Here is a 24410-nt window from a genome sequence, read left to right on the forward strand (position 1 = left end):
CGACGCAACGACTCACCTCCAACAACAGCAGCAGAAGCAGGCAAACGATCGCCGAGCTCGGCCTGGGGCTCACGGCCGTTGCGGTCCGGATCCGCCCGCACCTCTACTCCCAGAACGGGGCCAAGAAAATTAAAGATGGACACAAAATGCAGGAGTAACTCAGCGGGACCGGCAGCATCTCTGGAGAAAAGCAATGGGTGACGTTTCGGGTCAAGACCCTTCTTTCAGACTGAAGAAGAGTCTCGACACGAAACGTCACCCATTCCTTCTCTCCAGAGATGCTGCCGGTCCCGCTGAGTTACTCCAGCATTTTGTGTCCATCTTCAAGTGACGTCACACGCTCCAGGCGGCTGTACCGGCGCATGAAGTCGCGCCTCAACGCGACCACGTGGTCGCGTAATTAGCGTGCCAAGGACACGTAAGTGGGACAGAGGCTTAAGGCATCAACTCTACCACTGTGCTACCCCAGCATGTACAAGATAATTTTTTTAATTTAAAAGAGCCCAGGATTAAGCAGATCGGTTTTTTCATTGATGAGCTGGACTGAATAATGCACCTCTGCAGTTTCTTTTTGGAATTCACACTCCCTGGTTGCACACAGCAGCAGACCAGGTAAGGACCAGAGTTAGGGCAGGCAACATTGGCTGAGATATATATGACTGAAGCCTACAGCTAGGTAGGCAATGAAGAAATGACACAGTCAGTTATTAATAAGGAGCAGATGAGCATGAGCTTTGTTGGTTTGGGAATCGAGGACCAGATTCCCTTATGTTTATGGTGAAGGGGAAAGGATTTAACAGGAATCTTGCGCAAAAACGGTACCCGATAGCGCTACTATTTTTCACCACCTTACTCGCCATTCTCCTGTGCTGCAAGTGCATCAAGTTTTGTTCCGATCGGTGAAATATTACAAATGTTATTGGTCATCTCTCCTGTCATTCGCTAGAACGGTGACGCCCCTTCCGGCACCCGCTGTCAATCACCAGCTGTATTGCACGGGCAGCTGAGTGCGACAGGAGCTGGGGACGGGAGCCGGTGAGCGAGTCCGGAGCCGGGTCCTTGAGCCGGTGAGTGCGGTCGGAGCCGGGGCCGGGAGCCGCTGAGCCCACATCCCCCCCACCCCCCCTCCCTCACATCCACCCATCCCACACATCCCCCTCCCACACACCCCTCTCGCCCCCGACCACACAGCTATTATCTCACTCTGCAGTGCAACAGTGGCGCAGCTGCTGCCTCAGTGCCAGACCTGGGTTTGATCCTGATTTCGGGCGCTGTCTGTGTGGAGTTTGCATGTTCCCCCTCTGCAACTTCAATGGTAGTTTATTGGTAGTCACATGTCACGGGTGTGGGGAGAAGGCCGGAGAATGGGGTTAGGTGGGAAAGATAGATCAGCCATGCTTGAATGGCGGAGTAGACTTGATGGGCTGAATGGCCTGATACTGCTCCTATCACAGGGGTAACAGGCCCTTCAGCACACACTGCCCACACCAACCAACATGTCCCATCGACACTCGTCCCACCTGCCTGTTTGGCCCATATCCCTCTAAACTTGTCCTATCCATGTACCTGTCTAAAGGCCACTACTACCTCCTCTGGAAGCTTGTTCCATACACCCACCACCCTTTGTATGAAAAGGTTACCCCTTAAGTTCCTATTAAATCTTTCCCCCCTCACCTTGAAGCTATGTTCTTGATTCCCTTACTCTGGGCCGGGGCGGAAATCCCAGGGGGGCCAGGTGGGACACGTTCCCCTCTGTTTTGAGAGGTGGGGGGCATCCCCATTTTTTGTAATCCGGATTTTAAAACCCGGTGAAATCTCCGCTTTCCGCGAGACAGTGGGGGTGGGACTGCAGATCGGGGGCGCCGATTGGACGAGAGAGATGTCGGTCAGCAGGCAATGGGGGCGGGACATGATGATTCAGCGCGGTGATTGGAGGAGGGAGACGTGGCACAGACCTGCGCCTCATCCGCAGCCAGGATCGATCCCGGCTCACCGGCACTGTCCCATCCCCACCCGAGTGCCCCCCCCCCCACGCCCAGGGGTGGCCAGAGAGTTCGGGAGTCAGACGGGAGCTGTAACCCCTGGCCCACAGCCATCGCAGAGAAGCAGCGCTAAGCCCAGCTCAACTCTGCCTGTCCCGCCAGATTAACCTACAGCCCTGCCAGGACTTGCGGGAAATATGGCCCAGGTTTACAGCCAGCGCGGAGAAGCAGCGCTGGTGTCCCGTCAGTCAAGGCAGGGCTGCAGGTTAACCCGGCCAGACAGGCAGAGTCGAGCTGCACTTAGCGCTGGATTGAGCCTCCGAAGTCTCGCGCGCGTGTGTGTGTGTGTGTGCGCATGCGCGCACGGCCGCCCTGTCCCCCCTGTCCCCTCCATATTTTGATAGCGATTTCCGTGCCTGCTCTGGGCAAACGTTTACCTGATCTATTGCTCTCATGAATAAAGAGGAGAGGAGTGGTCCGCAGACAATATCAAAGGACAACACATTGAATTTCCTGTGCTGAAGACACCCTGAGGTGCTGTCTCAACAAGACAAGTCTGAAGAAGGGTCTCGACCCGAAGCATCACCTATTCCTTCCCTCCATAGATGCTGCCTCACCCGCTGAGTTACACCAGCATTTTGTGTCTCTTTTCAGACTATGCCGTATTCAGAATCAGCACAGCAAAGGGAGGGGTGTGCAACAGCCAGAAGTGGGCACTTAATCATCTTTCCAAAGTGTAAGAACATCTTTCATTTCCATAGTTTGAGATAAGTCTGCAAGGTCGGTACAGCCTGACATGGCTCCCAAGTACTAGAATTTCCCAATAAAAATGATTCACTTTTAATAAACAGCAAGACAGCTCCATTTTATCATTGTAATAAGTTAACACCAGTCAAGTAAACGGCCTGGACAACAATGTAATTTGTGTCGAGCCAACTCGGTGGGGAAGGTCATTTTAGCTTTTTTGGAAAACCACAGAGAAACATTCTCTTCCCACGAGCTTCTAAAAATACACAATCATGAAGTAAGCAGCTGACTGATACAGATAAACTCTCAAAGTAAAAAGCAAGTCTTAGTTTAGTTCAAAGATACAGTCCAAAAATAGGTATCTTCGGCCCACGAAGTCCGCTCAAACCAGCGATCTTCGTACACTAGCACTATCCCACAAACTAGAAATAGACAACAGACAATAGGTGCAGGAGTAGGCCATTCGGCCCTTCGAGCCGGCACCGCCATTCAATGTGATCATGGCTGATCATTCCCAATCAGTACCCCGTTCCTGCCTTCTCCCCATATCCCCTGACTCCGCTATCTTTAAGAGCCCTATCTAGCCCTCTCTTGAAAGTACCCAGAGAAGGTTGCAATCTTCCACCCCAAGGGCAGCATGATGGCGCAACGGTAGAGCTGCTGCCTTACAGCGCCAAAGACCTGGGTTCAATCCTGACTACTGGTGCTGTCTGTACGGAGTTTGCACGTTCTTCCCATGACCACATGGGTTTCCTCTGGGTGCTCCGGATTCAAAGATGTATAGGTTTGTAGGTTAATTGCCTTAGTTAAAACTTGTAAATTATCCCTGTAGAGGATAGTACTAGTGTACGGGGTGATCGCTGGTCAGCACAGGCTCGATGGGCCAAAGGGCCTGTTTCCGTGCTGTACCTCTGAACTAAACTACAATGCTGTTCCACTGCTGTTTTTCCATCATAATTGTAGTTATTCTTATATTTATTATCAATATATACATCTTGGTGTATACAATAATACATTCATTTTTACTTTTAGTTTTAAAGATCAGACATGGAAACAGGCCCTTCGGCCCACCAAGTCCGCACTAGCCTTCGATCACCCTTGCACTATATCTATCCTACGCCCGAGGAACAATTTACAGAAGCTAATAAACCTACAAACTCGCACGTCTTCGGAATATGGGAGGAAACCGGAGCACCCGGGGAAAACCCACGCAGTCACCATGCACAAAACTCATGCACTAACCCATGCAGAATGGACAAACTCCATTCAGACGGCACCTGTAGTCAGGATCGATCCGGGGTCTCAATAGACAATAGACAATAGGTGCAGGAGTAGGCCATTTGGCCCTTCGAGCCAGCAGCGCCATTCAATGTGATCATGGCTGATCATCCCCAATCAGTACCCCGTTCCTGCCTTCTCCCCATACCCCCTGACTCCGCTATTTTTAAGAGCCCTATCTAGCTCTCTCTTGAAAGTATCCAGAGAACCCGCCTCCACCGCCCTCTGAGGCAGAGAATTCCACAGACTCACAACTCTCTGTGAGAAAAAGTGTTTCCTCGTCTCCGTTCTAAATGGCTTACTCCTTATTCTTAAACTGTGGCCCCTGGTTCTGGACTCCCCCAACATTGGGAACATGTTTCCTGCCTCTAGCCTGTCCAAACCCTTAATAATCTTATATGTTTCAACAGTCTCGGGCGCTGTAAGGCAGCAACTTTACCACTGCGCCCCAAATCTACAACTGATCCGAAGCACATCCCATCATTTGATCTCTACAACTGTCTGTGGTAAATTTCAATTATCACTCGACAACCACCAATTCTCAGCTATTTCTTTGGAATAGGCTTATTCTTTGTATTCCATTAAAATGTGATCTATTTTGCCTCATTTTTCCATCTTAGGTTGCTGATATAAATTCAACTTAGTTCCCAGGTCAAGGGTCTGAAGAAGGGTTTCGGCCCGAAACGTCGCCTATTTCCTTCGCTCCATAGATGCTGCTGCACCCGCTGAGTTTCCCCAGCAATTATGTGTACCTCCCAGGTCAAGACTGCCTGGTTATGCATTGTGTCTCTACTTCATCAGGAAAGCAGCGACATTTCCTCTCTCAGGGACACAGTGGCATTGAGTGTTAAAGTTCAGAATGTTCCGAATGAACCGGGAATAAAACCAAGAGTTTTATGTCTGAAGAAAGGTCTCGACTCGAAACGTCACCTATTCCTTTTCTCCAGAGATGTTGACAGATGAACTGAGTTACTTCAGCATTTTGTTCAAAACATCATAAGTGATAGGAGCAGAATTAGGCCATTCGGCCCATCAAGTCTACGGCCATTTAATCATGGCTGATCTCTCCCTCCTAACCCCATTCGCCTGCCATCTCCCCATAATCCCTGACACCCGTACTAATCAAGGATCTATCTCTCTCTGCCGTAAAAATATCCATTGACTTGGGCGTCCACAGGCTTCTGTGCCACAGTTTCATCACCCTGACTAAAGAAATTCCTCCTCATCTCCTTCCTAAAGGAACGTCCTTTAATTCTGTGGCTATAACCTCTGGTCCTAGACTCTCTCACAAGTGGAAACATCCTCTCCACATCCACTCTATCCAGGCTTTTCACCATTCGGTAAGTTTCAAAGAGGTTCCCACTCATCCTTCTAAACTCCAGCGAGTACAGGACCAGCGCCGTCTATCTTTGGTGTAGCCCAGCATGTGCTGTTCCGTCCTACACAATAGTCACCCAGTTCCTTTCAAAAAATGCTGAACTCTTCCAAAGGGTTTGTGTTTATTTTACACAAGATAACGAGGGAAAAGTGAAATTCTGCAGCATACAGATGGTAAGCAAAGGTTGAAAGCAACATGTTCGAAGGCAACAAGTAACTGCTGATACTGGTTTTACAAAGAGACACAAAGTGCTGGAGTAACTCTACGGGTCCGGCTGCGTCTCTGGTCAACATGGATGGAGGACGTTTCAGGTTTTCAAACTGATCGTGGGGGGGGGAGGCGGTGAGTAGAGGAGAAATATAGGGAAAGGAGGGGTGGAGTTGCTGCCTTACAGTACCAGAGACCCCTGGTTCAATCCTGACTACGGGCGCTGTCTGTGTGGAGTTTGTACGTGCTCCCCGTGGGTTTACTCCGAGATCTTTGGTTTCCTCCCGCACCCCAAAGACGTACAGGTTTGCAAGTTAATTGGCCTGGTATAAACGTAAAATGGCCCTCGTGTGTGCAGGGTAGTGTTAATGTGCGGGGATCGTTGGTCGGTGCGGACTTGTGGGCCGTTGGGCCTGTATCCGCGCTGTATCTCACAACTAAATTAAAAAGTAAACCTGAAACATCACATATCCATGTTCTCCAGGGATGCTGCCTGAACCGCTGAGTTACTCCAGCACTCTGTGAAACATCACCTATCCATGTTCTCCACAGATGCTGCCTGACCCGCTGAGTTACTCCAGCACTCTGTGAAACATCACCTATCCATGTTCTCCACAGATGCTGCCTGACCCGCTGAGTTACTCCAGCACTCTGTGAAACGTCACCTATCCATGTTCTCCAGGGATGCTGCCTGAACCACTGAGTTACTCCAGCGCTTTGTGTCATTTTCTCTCGCAAGATAACAGATATTTCGGATCACTAAAAGCGTTTTGACTGACACTAAAACCCACATTTCCTGTTCATCTCCCTGCATGACAGCAACTTCACAAATTATACTGTGACTTTGCAAAGATTGCCTCACAGATATTTTTCGTTTTTTGCAAATGACAAAATGTTTTAATTTAAAACCATATATTGGCCACTATGCCATTTTCTTTTAACGTAAAAGAAATGCAAATGTGCCTTTTATTTTGAAATACTGCAAAGGGGTTTGTTGAAAATAACAATCACGAGTGCCATACTATGCTGTAACAGGCAAAATGCAGAAAGGGGAATTGAGTTGGTTAAAACAATGTGAGCAGCTTTGGAACCCATACCCAAGGAAGATTCAGTTCAGTGCACACAATAAAAACGTTTCACTATACCTGTGAAGATAAAGTGGACTGAACTGGATAGGATCAGCAGGCGGTGAAGAAAGCGAATGGCATGTTGGCCTTTATAACAAGAGGAATCGAATATAGGAGCAAAGAGGTCCTTCTGCAGTTGTACAGAGCCCTAGTGAGATCACAACTGGAGTATTGTGTGCGGTTTTGGTCCCCTAATTTGAGGGAGGACATTCTTGCTATTGAGGGAGTGCAGCGTAGGTTTACAAGGTTAATTCCCGGGATGGCGGGACTGTCATATGCGGAGAGAATGGAGCGGCTGGGCTTGTACACTCTGGAGTTTAGAAGGATGAGAAGGGATCAAGCGGAATATGAGTTGCTGCTCCTCCAATTTCCGATGGTGCTCACTCTGGCCATGGAGGAGGCCCAGGACAGAAAGGTCGGATTGGGAATGGGAGGGGGAGTTGAAGTGCTGAGCCACATGGAGATCAGGTTGGTTATTGCGAACCGAGCGGAGGTGTTGGGCGAAACGATCGCCAAGCCTGCGCTTGGTCTCACCGATGTAGAGCAGCTGACACCTAGAGCAGCGGATGCAATAGATGAGGTTGGAGGAGATGCAGGTAAACCTCTGTCGCACCTGGAATGACTGCTTGGGTCCTTGAATGGAGTGGATGTGGGGTGGATATTTCCACTAGTGGGAGAGTCTAGGAACGGGGGGCACATCCTCAATAAAAGCATGTGCCTTTAGAATGGAGATGAGGAGTCATTTCTTTAGTGGTGAGTCTGTGGAATTCACTGACTCAGACAGCAGTGGAGGCCAAGTCATTGGGTATTTTTAAAGCGGAGTTTGACAAGTTCTTGATTAGTATGGGCATCAAAGGTTACAAGGAGATGGCAGGTGAATGAGGTTGAGAGGGAAACACAGATCAGCCAGGATCAAATGGCTGAGCGGACTCGATGTGCTGAATGGCCTAATTCTGCTCCTCTCTCTCGTGATCTTATGTTTAGTTTAGAGATACAGCGTGGAAACCGGCCCTTCGGCCCACCGGCTCCACGCCAAGCGATCCCAGCACACTAACACTATCCTACACACACGAGGGACAATTTTACATTTTACACCCAGCCAATTAACCTACAGACTTGTACGTCTTTGAAATGTGGGAGGAAACCAACGATGCTGGAAAAAACGCACGCAGGTCACGGGGAAAACGTACAAACTCTGTACAGACAAGCACCTGTAGTCAGGATTGAACCCGGGTCTCTGGCGCTGTAAAGGGCCTGTCCCACGAGTATGCGACTCCCTGCGGCAAGCGCGACCTAATGTGGTCGCTTGAGCCGTACGGCCTCGCGGGGCCGGTCCCACTTCGATCGCCGGAGCCGTATGGAGTTGTGCGGAGCTGGTCCCGACATCGCCCGGGGCTCCGAAAAAATTCAAAAATTCCGCGCTGCAACAGCCTGCCAGCCCGCAGCCGCCTCGACGCCGTACGTCACTCCCGAACTTCCCGCGGACTTCGCTTGAACTTCACGTCACTCACTCGACCTACACGCGGCCCCCCGTTTCCGGTTTGGTTGTGCTCGCCGCATGCAGGCGTATGCTGGTGGGACCGGCCATGTACGGGGATCACTCGACCCCCGTGCGGCCCCCGTTTCCGGTTTGGTTGTGCTCGCCGCATGCAGGCGTATGCTGGTGGGACCGGCCATGTACGGGGATCACTCGACCCCCGCGCAGCCCCCGTTTCCGGTTTGGTCGCGCTTGCCGCATGCAGGTTGCATGCTCGTGGGACAGGCCCTTAAGGCAGTCGCTCTACCGCCATGCCACCGTGCCGCCCAATGATCTAAGCCATTAATATGGAGTTGAGTGAGGGATAAAACTGAGGGGAAAAGAATGTTTTATTTCAAATAGCACCAGGATGAGTGGTAATGGATAAAAAACAAATCCAGACACCACCTCTATTCAGCTGCATAACGACAGAACCAAATGGTGTGATACCAAATACAAGCTCATTTCTCGTTTCCCTTTCCCCCCCCCCCCCCCCCCCCCCCCCCAACTCTCAGTCTCAAAAAGGGTCTCGACGTCACCTATTCCTTTCCTCCAGAGATGCTGTCTGACCCTCTGAGTTACTCCAGCTTTTTGTGTCTATATTCGGTTTAAACCATCATCTGCAGTTCCTTCCTACACAAGTTCAATCACACTCCATATGACTGATATTTAGCTGATATACATGCATGATATCCAGAAAAATATGACCTAAACATTTAAACAACTAAAATAATGCACACAATAATTCTCAAAGTATCCTTATACTTAAGTTCAAGAAGGAACTGCAGATGCTGGAAAAATCGAAGGAAGACAAAAATGCTGGAGAAACTCAGCGGGTGAGGCAGCGTCTATGGAGCGGAGGAATAGGTGACGTTTCCGGTCGAGACCCTTCTTCAGACTGAAGAAGGTTCTAGGTGACGTTTCGGGTCGAGACACTTCTTCAGGCTGAAGAAGGGTCTCGACCGGAAACGTCACCTATACCTTCGCTCCATAGATGCTGCCTCACCCGCTGAGTTTCTCCAGCATTTTTGTCTACCTTATATTTAACGGCATGTCCCACTTAGGCGACTCTTCAGGCGACTGCCAGGGACTAGTTTTAATGGAATTCACCTACGACACCTGGTGACAACCTACGACAGCAACTACGACAACAAGAATTGTCACCACTGTCGCCGGAAATGTTTCAACATGTTGAAAATTTTGCGGCAGTCGCCTGTAGTCGCCTGGGGGACAGGCCCATTACAGGGAGAACACAGCTCTCTCCTGCAAATCCATCTTTTCAACTATTGCTGCATCCGCTGAAGCTAATTATCCAACTTTCCACGTCACAGATGCAGCTGGTGTTGACTTTACTTAAAAAACTTCTCATCTGACTATGGGCTCACAGCTGATATTCTGAACAATGACTAGGTTCCAGCTTCAAACGTCCAAACGGCCAGCTCACACACATACACAACAAAAAGGCCATAATCTACACTACAGTGCAACGTTTACCAGCGTAAACCTTGTTTCACATAAAAGACTCGCGCTCTGGCCATTCCCACCTCTCCCTTCTCCCATCGGGCAAAAAGTATAGAAGTGTGAAAACGCGCACCTCCAGATTCAGGGACAATAGACAATAGGTGCAGGAATAGGCCATTCGGCCCTTCGAGCCAGCACCGCCATTCAATGTGATCATGGCTGATCATCCAAAATCAGTACCCCGTTCCTGCCTTCCCCCCATATCCCCTGACTCCGCTATCTTTAAGAGCCCTATCTAGCTCTCTCTTGAAAGCAGCCAGAGAACCGGCCTCCACCGCCCTCTGAGGCAGAGAATTCCACACTCACAACTCTCCGTGAGAAAAAGTGTTTCCTCGTCTCCGTTCCAAACGGCTTACCCCTTATTCTTAAACTGTGGCCCCAGTTTCTTCCCAGGTGTTATCAGGCAACTGAACCATCCTACCGCCATTATGGACCTATAGAGCCCATAGTAACATCACCCATCTTTTTTTCTCGAGATGCTGCCTGAGCCACTGATGTACTCCAGTGCTTTGTGTCTATCTTCGGCTTAAACCAGCATCTGCAGTTCCCATAGAGCGGTCCTGAGCTACTATCTACCTCACTGTTGACCCTCAGACTATCTTTGTTTGGACTTTACTGGCTTTACCTTGCACTAAACGTTATTCCCTTATCATGTATCTGTACACTGTAAATGGTTCAATAGTAATCATGTATTGTCTTTCCGCTGACTGGTTAGCATGCAACAAAAGCTTTTCACTGTACCTCGGTACACATGACAATAAAATAAACTGGACTGAAACCAAAAAACACAAGTGCTGAAGAATCTCAGTGGGTCAGGCAACATCTGTGAAGTGAACAGGCAGACAGCATTTTAGGTTGGGATCCTTCAGACTGTATTTACAAGTACAGGGTACTTTATTACATCTGCAGTGTTAAATAATGAGAACAAGTTGTACGGGCTAAGTCGCTTTCCCTCAAGTACGGAAAATTATGAGATGATTAAACTCAAGTTTTTTAAAATGATTAAAAGATCATTGCTGGATAAAATATTTTTTTCTTTTGGTGATAAAGAATAACAAAGAATACAATTAAAACTAAAACTCGGCCACCACGGTGATGTCAGCAACAATGTCTTTACACAAAGGATAGCGGAAATCTTAAAATCTTAAGGAAAACCTCTGAGACAAAATCAACTCAAGGCTTCAGAACACGACATGATTTTGAAGAAGGGTCTCGACCTGAAACGTCACCTATTCCTTCTCTCCATAGATGCTGCCTCACCTGCTGAAGAGAATTTCTCCAGCAATTTTGTCTACCTTCGATTTTTCCAGCATCTGCAGTTCCTTCTTAAACATGACATGATTTTTAATTATCACAAGGTGTACTTAAGTAATTTGGTGGATGCACAGAGCCTCTTGCCCAGAGTAGGGGAATCGAGGACCAGAGGACATAGGTATAACGTGAAGGGGAAAAGATTTAATAGGAATCTGAGGAGCAACACAAAGAGTGGTGAGATTATGGAACAAGCTGCCAGAGGAGGTAGTTGAGGCTGGGACTATCCCAACATTTAAGAAACAGTTAGACGGGTACATGGATAGGGCAGATTTGGAGGAATATGGACCCAAAACGCAGGCAGGTGGGACTAGTGTAAATGGGACATGTTGGCTGGTGTGGACAAGTTGTGACGAAGGGCCCGTTTCCATGCTGTATCACTCGATAGCAGGTAAATGGAGTTTAAAATAAACAGATTAGTTGTAATCTATCCCAAATGGCAAAACAGGCTTGAATGGTTGAACGGCCAACCTGTTTATATCAGCCAAAACAATGGCATACATCAGCCTGGGAGAGGAAGAGAGAACATACTTCACATGGCAGAAACAAAAAAAACACACCAGTGACAAATGTGATCGTTGTTTGGAAAAGATGAAGCTGAAATTGAAAATTCATCGTTTTGTGTCGCTAAATTTACATTCAGCGTTTCAAACACGTTTCAGCAGTTTAACGAGAGCGGTAATGGATCCCAAACGTTTTGTGTTAAGTCGGTTTTGTACATTTTCAGCTAGTTTTACTTCCAATTGTTTGTTTTTTAGGCGGGGTGGGAGATTGCAACCAAAGATCCTATAGCGAGCAAGATAGATCACTCAACGAAAAAGACGTAGTACGGTCATGGGCAGATTCATGGGTAATTTAAGGCCCCATTTCCGTAACCGGCTTCCGTCTCCGCACCAAAGATCCCACAGGATAATAGTGCGGAGACGGAAGCCGGTTACGGAAACATCCTCATAAAAATTAAAGTTGTTTGGTAAAAATCTTCTCCTCATGTTCAGAATTTTAATTTGTTAACACAAACTGTTCCCTCGCAACGCGAGTCGGGTCGGATCCGGTTACGGAAATGGATGAAAAAAAGGCCCACTTTCCGCTCCGTTGCGTACTACACGTCAGCCTATTGCATTTAGCAGGAGTGGTCTATCTTGCTCCGCTATAGGATCTTAGATTGCAACCTTCACGTGGTCCGCCCTGAATGCAATTAACCTGGTGTGCACAATCAAATAAGATCAAATAGAACAACTAGAGCAAATAGAACAAGAACAATCAAACTACAACTTTAGGCTGTGCATGCCATACGCAAGAAGTTTTTTATGCGTACATATGTGTGTGCGTGCGTGTGTGTGTGTGTGTGTGTGTGTGTGTGTGTGTGTGTGTGTGTGTGTGTGAGTGTGTGTGTGTGTGTGCGTGCGTGCGTGCGTGTGACTGAACAATTTTTTCACGTTTATTATATTGTTTACAGTGTACTATGTTTACATATCCTGTTGTGCTGCTGCAAGTAAGAATTTCATTGTTCTATCTGGGACACATGACAATAAAACACTCTTGCCTCTATTTTTACAATCAGAAATTGCAAATTAATTCTAAGTACACAGTGGCATTTTATCAAAAATCCGCATGCTCTTCCATGTCAGATGACATCTGGAGTATTGTGTCCAGTTTTGGTCTCCTAATTTGAGGAAGGACATCCTTGTGATTGAGGCAGTGCTGCATAGGTTCACGAGATTGATCCCTGGGATGCGGGACTGTCATATGAGGAAAGATTGAAAAGACTAGGCTTGTATTCACTGGAGTTTAGAAGAATGAGGGGGGATCTTATAGAAACATATAAAATTATAAAAGGACTGGACAAGCTAGATGCAGGAAAAATGTTCCCAATGTTGGGCGAGTCCAGAACCAGGGGCCACAGTCTTAGAATAAAGGGGAGGCCATTTAAGACTGAGGTGAGAAAAAACTTTTTCACCCAGAGAGTTGTGAATTTATGGAATTCCCTGCCACAGAGGGCAGTGGAGGCCAAATCACCGCATGGATTTAAGAGAGTTAGATAGAGCTCTAGGGGCTAGTGGAGTCAAGGGATATGGGGAGAAGGCAGGCACGGGTTATTGATAGGGGACGATCAGCCATAATCACAATGAATGGCGGTGCTGGCTCGAAGGGACGAATGGCCTCCTCCTGCATCTATTGTCTATGTTTCTATGTTTCTAAAACGGTGTTGTTTACGGGGTGTGAATTCAGCGCAGCAAAGCTGCAGCAACAACTTCCTCTTTCAACCACAGTCCAGAATCAATCTTATCACACAGAGCAGCAACACAAGAACAGTTTCCTTTCCGCCCACGCTCCAGGGAGACGATATCAACTGAATTAGCACACTGCGTATGGGAAGGGACAGCAGATGCTGGTTTACGCCGAAGATAGACACAAAATTCTGGAGTAACTCAGCGGGACAGGCAGCATAGTCACCTATGCCTTCTATCCAGAGATGCTGCCTGTCCCGCTGTGTTACTCCAGCATTTTGTGTCTACCTTCGAATTAGCACACTTGCTTCATTCAGCAACACTCTCAGTCCACCAATGCTGATGTGGAATACAAGTTTCTGCAAAAACAAATCCTGAGGCTTATGAAGTTCATGTGATGGGAACAGAATGAGGCCATCATGCCTACTCCGCCATTCAATCATGGCTGATCTATCTTTCCATCTCAACCCCATTCTCCTGCCTTCTCCCCATAACCCCTGACATCCGCACTAATCAAGAATCTATCTACCTACCTCCGTCTTAAAAATGTCCATTGACTTGGCCTCCACAGCTTCTGTGGCAATTAATTCTACAGATTCACCACCCTCTGACTAAAAAAATTCCTCCTCTTCTAATTTCAAAAGTGACGTCCTTTAATTCCGAGGTTGTGATCTCTGGTCCTAGACTCTCCCACTAGTGGAAACATCTTCTCCACATCCACTCTATCCTGGCCTTTCACTATTCGGTAAGTTTCAATGAGGTCCTTCCCCTCATCCTTCTGAACCCCAGCGAGTACAGGCCCTGTGCTGTCAAACGCTCATCATATGTTAACCCAATCATATACAACTGTGCAGCCCTGGGGAGGGATTCTGCAGCATCCAAGCTAATGTCTCCCTGTATTTCCAGGGCTGGCAGCTCACAAATGCTGAACAAAGTCACTGAAGGGAAGAAAACATGACTCACTTGAACTTGAAAAAATACAGCACAGGAACAGACCCTTCAAATCACAATGTCTGTGCCGTACGTACATGATGCCAAAACCAACTCTAGATTTCCACATCACTGGAATCTCTTGTTGGGCAGGGGTGACCTGTACATAAGGGAGGGGTTGCAGCTTAATTGGAAGGGGACCAGCATTCTGGCCGGCAGGTTTGCTAGTGCTACATGGGTGGGTTTAAACTGAACAGTGGGGGGGTGGAGTCAACAACGTGGACATGTATCCGTGCAGCTAATGGGAAAGAGAGTGTAGGAAAGGTCACGTTTAAACTAACAGGGCAGGGGGGTGGGACCCAATGCAAGGAGACAGAGGGCCATAAAAGGAGGACAGAAGCAAAAGATAGAATGGAGATAAGAAAAACTAACCTGAAAGCTTTGTGCCCTAATGCGAGGAGCATTCGTAATAAGGTGGATTTATTGAATGCGCAGTTAGTAGTTAAGGGATATGATATAGTTGGAATTACGGAGACATGGCTCCAGGGTGACCAAGGCTGGGAGTTAAACATGCAGGGGTATTCGACATTCAGGAAGGATAGACAGAAAGGAAGAGGAGGTGGGGTGGCATTGCTGGTTAAAGAGGAGGTTAATGCAACAGCAAGAAGTGACATTAGCTTGGATGCTGTAGAATCGGTATGGGTAGAACTGCGAAATAGCCAAGGGCAGAAAACCCTTGTTGGAGTTGCATACAGACCACCAAACAGCAGTAGGGAGGTTGGGGATAGCATCAAGCAGGAAATTAGGGATGTGTGTAGCAAAGGTACAGCGGTTATCATGGGTGACTTTAATCTACATATACCGTGCCCTCCATAATGTTTGGGACAAAGACCCATCATTTATTTATTTGCCTCTGTACTCCCCAATAAGATTTGTTATAGAAGGGAAGTCAAGGATAGTGTTAAATCCAAGGAAGAGGCATATAAATTGGCCAGAAGAAACATAGAAACATAGAAAATAGGTGCAGGAGTAGGCCATTCGACCCTTTGAGCCCGCACCGCCATTCGATATGATCATGGCTGATCATCCAACTCAGTATCCCATCCCTGCCTTCTCTCCATACCCCCTGATCCCTTTAGCCACAAGGGCCACATCTAACTCCCTCTTAAATATAGCCAATGAACCAGGAAACCAAAGAAGCAGCAAACCAGAGGACTGGGAGAAATTTAGAACTCAACAGAGGAGGACAAAGGGGTTAATTAAGAGGGGGGGGGAAAGAGCATGAAAGAAAGCTTGCGGGGAATATAAAAACTGACTGTGAAAGTTTCTTTTTGGTTTTTTTTTTCCCCTTTTTATTTTATTAGAAGTAAGTACAGTCATATGGCACCAAAGTGCCTAATATATATTTTCATAATACATTTTATGTACAACTTCTTTTTTTTTTGTTACATTGAAAAAAGATTAGAATAAGAAAAATAAGTTAGATAGTAAAGGATAGAAAAATGTGAAATATATAGTGTGTGAAGAAAGAAAACGAGTAAATGAAGAAAGTTGAGAGAGAAAATGGAGAAAATAAAATAAAATAAAAAAGAAAAGGAGATCATTATTTATAAGTTTCTATACGTATATAAAAAGGAAAAGATTAGTGAAGACGAATGTAGGTCCCTTACAGTCAGAGACAGGTGGATTTATAATGGGGAAACAAGGCAATGGCAGAACAGTTAAATGAGTACTTTGGTTCTCTTCACAAAGGAAGACACAAACAATCTCCCAGAAATACAAGGGACCAAGGATCTGGTGGGAGGGAGGAACTGAAGGGAATCCACATTAGGCAGGAAATGGTGTTAGGTAAACTGTTGGGACTGAAGGCAGATAAATCCCCAGGGCCTGATGGTCTGCATCCCAGAGTACTCAAGGAGGTGGCCTGAGAAATCGTGGATGCATTTGTGATCGTTTTCCAATGTTCTCTCGACTCTGGATTAGTTCCTGTGGACTGGAGGATAGCCAATGTAACTCCACTTTTTAAGAAAGGAGAGAGAAGATGGGGAATTATAGACCAGTTAGCCTTACATCGGTAGTGGGGAAGATGCTGGAGTCAATAGACAATAGACAATAGGTGCAGGAGTAGGCCATTTGCCACTCCGAGCCAGCACCGCGTGACTTTGTTTAACGTGGGGAGACTGGTGCACAGACAGCCACCCCACGGTCCATGACAGATCTGGGTCAGGATCCAGTGGCATGGAGTCCAAGACGACCGGAGACCCTTTTCTGCTGCAGCCTTCATCTGCCTTCCCAGCCGTTGTGACGCTCCACTAAGGTCAGCCATCATCCTCCGCCTGTTCCACCGTTGAGGTCTTGGTTGGATTGCTCTGTCAGGGACCTCCCCCCTCGACCTTACCGCAATGGGTGGCCCTACCAGGAGCATAGCTCCAGACGGCATCGCTCTCAGGGCCACACAACCTTCTCCACCACGACAAGGTGACAATCCACGGAAAACAACTCTACCGGTTTGCCACTGTGACACTACCTTGATAAGGTAAACTAAAGTCAATGTCACATACATGTATATACTTCTATCAGGACTCCCTTCACCTCTGGCGTTCCAAAGAAAACAATAACATTTCCTATTCACTTGGATGCCTCCCTTTCTGGTCCCTGATTAATTCAGAAGCCTGGGGATAAGATTATAGGAAAGGAAAATCATCCCGTTATCATTTGTGGTCAATGCTTCATGCCATATGTTTAAGAAACATTTAGACAGGCACATGGATAGGACAGGTTTAGAGGGATATGGGCCAAACACAGGCAGGTGGGTCGAGTGTAGATGGGACATGTTGGTCGGTGTGGGCAAGTTGGGCTGATGGGCCTGTTTCCACACTCTATGACAATGACTCTATATATTGCGGCATATATGCTCTTATGGGCCTGTCGCACTTACGCGACGTTTACGGCGGCTGTCGGCACCTGTCATAGGTCGTTGCAGGTCGCCGAAAATGTTCAAAATGTTAAAAATCCAGCGGCGACCAGAAAGATGCTACGACTCTTTGGGCGACCGAGGAGACGACTCACGACCATACAGGCGACAGCCTGGTGACATGTCGTGAGTAGTCGCCCAAAGAGTCGTACCTTGTTCTGGTCGCCGCTGGATTTTCAACATGTTTACATTTTTTGGCGACCTGCCACGACCTATGACGTGTGCGGGCTGTCGCCGAAAAAGTCGCGTAAGTGGGACAGGCCCTTTAGTTCCTCTCTCCAACAGCGACAAATTATTCTCCTCAGACTAGGAGATGAAAGATACAGATACCACTTTTACAAAAATAGACTGGAGTGCTCAGCAGGTCAAGGCGGCATCTCTGGAGAACATGGATAGGTGACACTTCTGTCTGAAAAAGAAGGACAGAAGAAGATGGCGCTGGAGCATGGAGAGTCTTTACAATTAGGTCTCAGAGGAGGATCTACTGTCATTCAATACAATCACTATACTCTTTTAAATCCCCTTTTCTACCTGTGAATCTAGAGCTACAGGGAGAGGTTGAGCAAGCCGGGACTCTATTCCTTGGAGCACAGGAGGATGAGCAGTGATCTTATACAGGTGTACAAAATCATGAGAGGAATAGATCGGGTGAATGCATAGACCTTTTGACCAGAGTTGGAGAATTGGAGTGTCAGGGGTTATGGGGAGAAGGCAGGAGAATAGAGTTAGGATGGAGAGATAGATCAGCCATGATTGAATGGCAGAGTAGACTTGATGGGCCGAATGGCCTAATTCTGCTCCTACCACTTATGAAATGAGAACCAGGTGACATGGGTTTAAGGTGAGGGGGGAGAAAGATCTATTAGGAACCTGAGATGTAAATTCTTTTTCAGACAAAGGTTGGTGGGTGCATGGAACGAGCTGCTGGAGGAGGTAGTTAAGGCAGATACTATTGCAACATTTAAGAAACATTTACACAGGTACATGGATAGGACAGATTTAGAGGGATATGGGCAGGCAGGTGAGACTAGTGTAGATGGGCATTTTGGTCTGTGTGGGTAACAGGCCAAAGGGCCTGTTCCATACTGTACAACTATGACTATATCTGCACTCCGTATCTGTCCCTTTGCCCCACCTCTGGAACTTAAGTTTGACTTGATTGTATTTATGTTTATCCACTAATCGAAAGGTGACAGATTGGGATCAAGACAGAGGCAAGAGAGGTGGAGGGGTCGCGCTACTGATAAGGAAGACTGTCAAGTCGCACTCAGAGAGGACATACTGGAGGGTTCGTCGGAGGTGCAGCGCTGAAATAAGAAAGGTGCAAGCGCTCCAGTGTAATTGTACTGTGCCTCCTCTCCTTCTTCCCCACCCCAATGTAAAAGCAAGTGGGAGACAGAGGAATAGAGATCTAGATAGATTACCGAATGCAAGCGGGAAATAGAGGAACAGAGATCTAGACAGATTACCGAAAGATGCCAAAGCAACACTTTTAACTTTCCCAATATGGACTGCAACTTGATCAGTGCTAAAGTCTTACACAGGGCAGAATTTGTGAGGTGCGTCCAAGAGAGGTAATTGAAACAGTATGTGTGTAGTCCAACCTGATATGGGAATATAGTAGATGTTGTGTTGGGAAATCTGCCTGGCCAGGTGACTACAAGAGGGCATTGCTTTGAGTCTGAAGAAGAGTCTCGACCCGAAACATTCCTTCTCTCCAGAGATGCTGCCCGTCCCGCTGAGTTACTTCAGCTTCTTGTGTCTACTGTCGGCATAACTTTAAGGTGAGCTTCGCATCTGCGGTAGGGAAGCGATTGGAGAGGATTCTTTGGGATAGGATTTACTCCCATTTGGAAGAGAATGGGTTAATTAAGGACAGTCATCAGGATTTGTTCTTGTCTAAGGTAGACACAAGCGGGTAGTAACTCTGCGGGTGAGGCAGCATTTATGGAGAGAAGGAATTGCCGATGTTTCGGGCCAAGGCCCTTCTTCCGACTGATGTCAGGGGAGGGGGCGGGACAAAGAAAGAATATAGGCGCAGACAGTGGGACTAGTGGGAGAATGGGATGGGGAGGGGATGGAAAGAGAAAGCAAAGGCTACCTGAAGTCAGAGAAGTCAATGTTTTGTACCGCTGGGGTGTAAACTACCCAAGCAAAATATGAGGTGCTGTTCTTCCAATTTGCGCTGGGCCTCACTCTGACAATGGAGGAGGCCCAGGACAGAAAGGTCAAATAGGGAATGGGAGGGGGAGGTGAAGTGCTGAGCTACCGGGAGATCAGCTTGGTTAATGCGGACTGAGCGGAGGTGTTCAGTGAAATGATCACCGAGCATGCGCTTGGTCTCACCGATGTAGAGAAGTTAACACCTGGAACAGCGGATGCAGTAGATGAGGTTGGATGAGGTGCAGGTAAACCTCTGCCTCACTTGGAAAGACTGTTTTGGTCCATGGATGGAGTCGAGGGGGGAGGTCTTGTCTAACTTGATCGAGATTTTTGAGGAGGTGACAAAGGTTAATTGATGAAGGTAGGGTGGTGGATATAGTGTTTTAGTAAGGCATTTAATAAAGTCCCCCAATGCAGACTGATCCAGAAGATTAAGATGCACGGGATTAACAGTGACTTGGTCGCAGGGATTCAGAACTTCCTTACTACTAGAAGACAGAGAGTTGTGGTAGACAAAACTCAGGCTGGTGGCCTGTGACCAGTGGAGTTCCGCAGGGATCTGTGCTGTTTGTGGCAGAGATAAATGGCTTTGACGTTAATATAAGATGGACACTAAATGCTGGAGTAACTCAGCTGGACTGGCAGCGTCTCTGGAGTCTGAGGAAGGATCTTGACCCGAAACGTCACCCATTCCTTTTCTCTCCAGAGATGCTGCCGGTCCCGCTGAGGTACTCCAGTATTTAGTGTCTATCTTCAGTTTAAACCAGCATCTGCAGCATCTACTCAATAACCAAAAGTCTGTAGCCTCCTTTTGCTCTGGTATTTTATTTCATTCACATGTTTAAACTATAATGTTTTATTCTTAATGTTTTAATGTTTTATTCTTAATGGTTTACTGTATGTCGTGTTGTTACTTGCGAGCAGAGCACCAAGGCAAATTCCTTGTATGTGTACATACTTGGCCAATAAACTTATTCATTCATTTGTCCCTGGAAGACTTTGACTCCAAGACTGGTCAAAGATGCCAACACCGACAACGGAGATGTCATCACAGACCCCACAGTGAAACCATCGGGTTTTGACCTCCATCGCGAGCAATGGCTAACCCGGAACAGAATCCGCACCCTCCATGCAAGAACCGCCCATCACCTGCATAAGTGGGGGATGACCGACAACCCTGCTTGCGACTGCGGACATCCAGACCTGACCATCCCATACATCGTGAATGACTGCTCCCAGAGGCTTTTCCCTGGTGGCATCAAAGCCATCCTCCCAGTAACTGATGCTGTCCTGGCCTGGATGTCTATTCTTGATCTACAACTTTAGGCTGTGCACCCCATATGCCAAGAAGAAGATTCATTCATTCCTCCTACACTTGACGTAAATATAGACGAGTTGGTTAGTAAGTGTGCAGATGACACCAAGAGTGCTGGGGGTTACAGTCGGTAAATAAGGCTGTCTAACTACACAGAGTAGTGGGCGGAGAATAGACAATAGACAATAGGTGCAGGAGTAGGCCATTCGGCCCTTCGAGCCAGCACCGCCATTCAATGTGATCGTGGCTGATCATCCCCAATCAGTACCCCGTTCCTGCCTTCTCCCCATACCTCCTGACTCTGCTATCATTAAGTCCTATCTAGCTCTCTCTTGAAAGTATCCAGAGAACCGGCCTCCACTGCCCTCTGAGGCAGAGAATTCCACACTCACCACTCTCTGTGAGAAAAAGTGTTTCCTCGTCTCCGTTCTAAATGGCTTATCGCTTATTCTTAAACTGTGGGACCCCTGGTTCTGGACTCCCCCAACATCAGGAACATGTTTCCTGCCTCTAGCTTGTCCAAACCCTTAATAATCTTATATGTTCCAATAAAGATCCCCTCATCCCTCTAAACTCCAGAGTGTACAAGCCCAGCTGCTCCATTCTCTCAGCATATGACAGTCCCGCCATCCCGATAATTAACATTGTAAACCTATGCTGCACTCCCTCGATAGCAAGAATGTCCTTCCTCAAATTGGGGGACCAAAACCGCCAACCTTGTAAGTGGCAGATGGAGTTTAATCTGAGGTGAAAGGGGAAAAATTGACAATGAATGGCATGACCCTCAACAGCATTGATGTGCAGAGGGATCTTGAGGACCCCATTCACCCCTCAGTCCCCCCTTCACCCCCTTATGGAACAGAGTCAGGGAATATGGGGAGAAGGCAGGAACAGGGGATGATCAGCCATGATCACAGTGAACGGTGGTGCTGGCTTGAAGGGCAGAATGGCCTCCTCCTGCACCTATTGTCAATGTTTCTCAATCCTTCCCTCATTCTCCATCAATCCCTCAACTCCCCCCCCCCTCCGTCGCCCAGAGACCCTCCCTTACTGCCCAGAGACGCTCCCTCACTACCCAGAGACCCTCCCTCACTACCCAGAGACCCTCCCTCCCTCACTACCCAGAGACCCTCCCTCACTGCCCAGAGACCCTCCCTCCCTCACTACCCAGAGACCCTCCCTCCCTCACTACCCAGAGACCCTCCCTCCCTCACTACCCAGAGACCCTCCCTCCCTCACTACCCAGAGACCCTCCCTCCCTCACTACCCAGAGACCCTCCCTCCCTCACTACCCAGAGACGCTCCCTCACTGCCCAGAGACCCTCCCTTACTGCCCAGAGACCCTCCCTTACTGCCCAGAGACGCTCCCTCACTACCCAGAGACCCTCCCTTACTGCCCAGAGACCCTCCCTTACTGCCCAGAGACGCTCCCTCACTGCCCAGAGACCCTCCCTTACTGCCCAGAGACGCTCCCTCACTACCCAGAGACCCTCCCTTACTGCCCAGAGACGCTCCCTCACTGCCCAGAGACCCTCCCTTACTGCCCAGAGACCCTCCCTCACTACCCAGAGACCCTCCCTCACTCCCTCCCTCACCTGGAACCGGCGCTCCCTCAGTGCCAGTAGACGCTCCCTCCTGTGCAGCGCCTCCTCCTGCAGCCGCGCCGCGCGCTCCGCCATCTTGCCCCCACCTGGACTACAACTCCCGGCGGCCCCCGCGCCGCGCGCTCCGCCATCTTGCCCCCACGTGGACTACAACTCCCGGCGGGCACCGCGCCGCGCGCTCCGCCATCTTGCCCCCACGTGGACTACAACTCCCGGCGGGCCCCGCGCCGCGCGCTCCGCCATCTTGCCCCCCCCCCCCCGCCCCAATCATGGACTACAACTCCCGGCGGCCCCCGCGCCAGCGCGCACAGCCGATCACCGAGCGACGATCACCGATCACCGAGCGCATCGATCCACTCAATCTGGTGCCAATGGTGGCAACACCACAAAGCCAAGGGAGGCTTCAAATCACACAACACACAACACAGCCAAAGGTACACAAAATTGCTGGGGAAACTCAGCGGGTGCAGCAGCATCTATGGAGCGAAGGAAATAGGCGACGTTTCGGGCCAAAACCCTTCCTCAGACTGTGGACGTTTCGGCCCGAAACGTCGCCTATTTCCTTCGCTCCATAGATGCTGCTGCACCCGCTGAGTTTCCCCAGCAATTTTGTGTACCTTCGATATTCCAGCATCTGCAGTTCCCTTTTGAACACACAACACAGTCATGTTGGTCTTTATAACAAGAGGAATCTAAAAGTCATTATAACAAATGGCATGTTGCCCTTTATAACAAGAGGAGTTGAGTATAGGAGCAAAGAGGTCCTTCTGCAGTTGTACAGGGTCCTAGTGAGACCACACCTGGAGTATTATGTGCAGTTTTGGTCCCCTAATTTGAGGAAGGACATTCTTGCTATTGAGGGAGTGCAGCGTAGGTTCACCAGGTTAATTCCCGGGATGGCGGGACTGTCATATGCTGAGAGAATGCAGCAGCTGGGCTTGTACACTCTGGAGTTTAGAAGGATGAGAGGGAATCTCATTGAAACATATAAGATTATTAAGGGTTTGGACACGTTGGAGGCAGGAAATATGTTCCCGATGTTGGGGGAGTCCAGAACCAGGGGCCACAGTTTAAGAATAAGGAGTAAGCCATTTAGAACGGAGACGAGGAAACACTTTTTCTCACAGAGAGTGGTGAGTCTGTGGAATTCTCTGCCTCAGAGGGCAGTGGAGGCCGGTTCTTTGGATGCTTTCAAGAGAGAGCTAGATAGGGCTCTTAAAGATAGCGGAGTCAGGGGATATGGGGAGAAGGCAGGAACGGGGTACTGATTGGGGATGATCAGCCATGATCACATTGAATGGCAGTGCTGGCTCAAAGGGCCAAATGGCCTACTCCTGCACCTGTTGTCTATTGTCTATTGTCAGCCCCAAACACATCGACTCGCCTGGTGTAGACACAAAGTGCTGGAGTCTTCTTATCGAGTCCACAAGAATCCTTTTATGCTTAAGTCCACCCTCCGCCACCTCCAGTTTAAATTCATTTTGGAATATTTAGGAAGACCAAGAACCACATCACAAGATCACAAAATTGTTCAGCCAGAGATGAACGCACTTCTCGGCATCCGCATACAATAGTGCTTCTTGTGCGTGGAAAGATTGGTGGAAACAGGGCCGTGACGTGAACACTCTTTCCTTGACCCCAGTGCTGGAGTAACTCAGGTTGAGGTATGATTTACCCAATGTGACAAATTAAGCCATTCGGCCCATCGAGTCTACTCCACCATTCAATCATAGCTGATCTCTGCCTCCGAATCCAATTTACCTGCCTTCTCCCCTTAACCCTTGACACCCGTTCTAATCAAGAATTTGTCTATCTGTGCCTTCAAAATATCTACTGACTTGGCCTCCACAGCCTTCTGCGGCAATGAGTTCCACAGATTAACTACCCTCTGATTAAACTATGTCCCAATAGTTGCAACACCCCAAAGCCAAGAAAGGCTTAAAAACACAAGAGAGTCTTCCTCGAGAGCACCGATTCACCCAATGTAGACACAGAATGCTGGCGTAACTCAGGTTGGAGTGAATCACTCAACTAGTGGCAACACACAAGAAAGGCTTAAAAACACAAGAGAGTCATCCCTAAGTGCATCGATTCACCCAATGTAGAAACAAAATGCTGGAATAACTCCG

At 48.2% G+C, this 24410-nt stretch overlaps 1 protein-coding gene across 1 annotated transcript in view; it reads right to left on the reverse strand.

The window, feature by feature from the left end:
- ccdc12 (coiled-coil domain containing 12) overlaps window positions 1-22386 on the reverse strand; it is a 70023-nt gene extending 47637 nt beyond the window's left edge. The window contains exon 1 of the mRNA XM_033020294.1: window positions 22273-22386. Within this exon, the coding sequence (XP_032876185.1) occupies window positions 22273-22356 (84 nt within the window). The 5' untranslated portion in view covers window positions 22357-22386. The remainder of the gene's footprint in view (window positions 1-22272) is intronic.
- Between the last annotated feature and the right edge of the window lie 2024 nt (window positions 22387-24410).

The sequence above is a fragment of the Amblyraja radiata genome, chromosome 4, assembly GCF_010909765.2.
Source record: "Amblyraja radiata isolate CabotCenter1 chromosome 4, sAmbRad1.1.pri, whole genome shotgun sequence".
In the NCBI taxonomy this organism is placed as follows: domain Eukaryota; kingdom Metazoa; phylum Chordata; class Chondrichthyes; order Rajiformes; family Rajidae; genus Amblyraja; species Amblyraja radiata.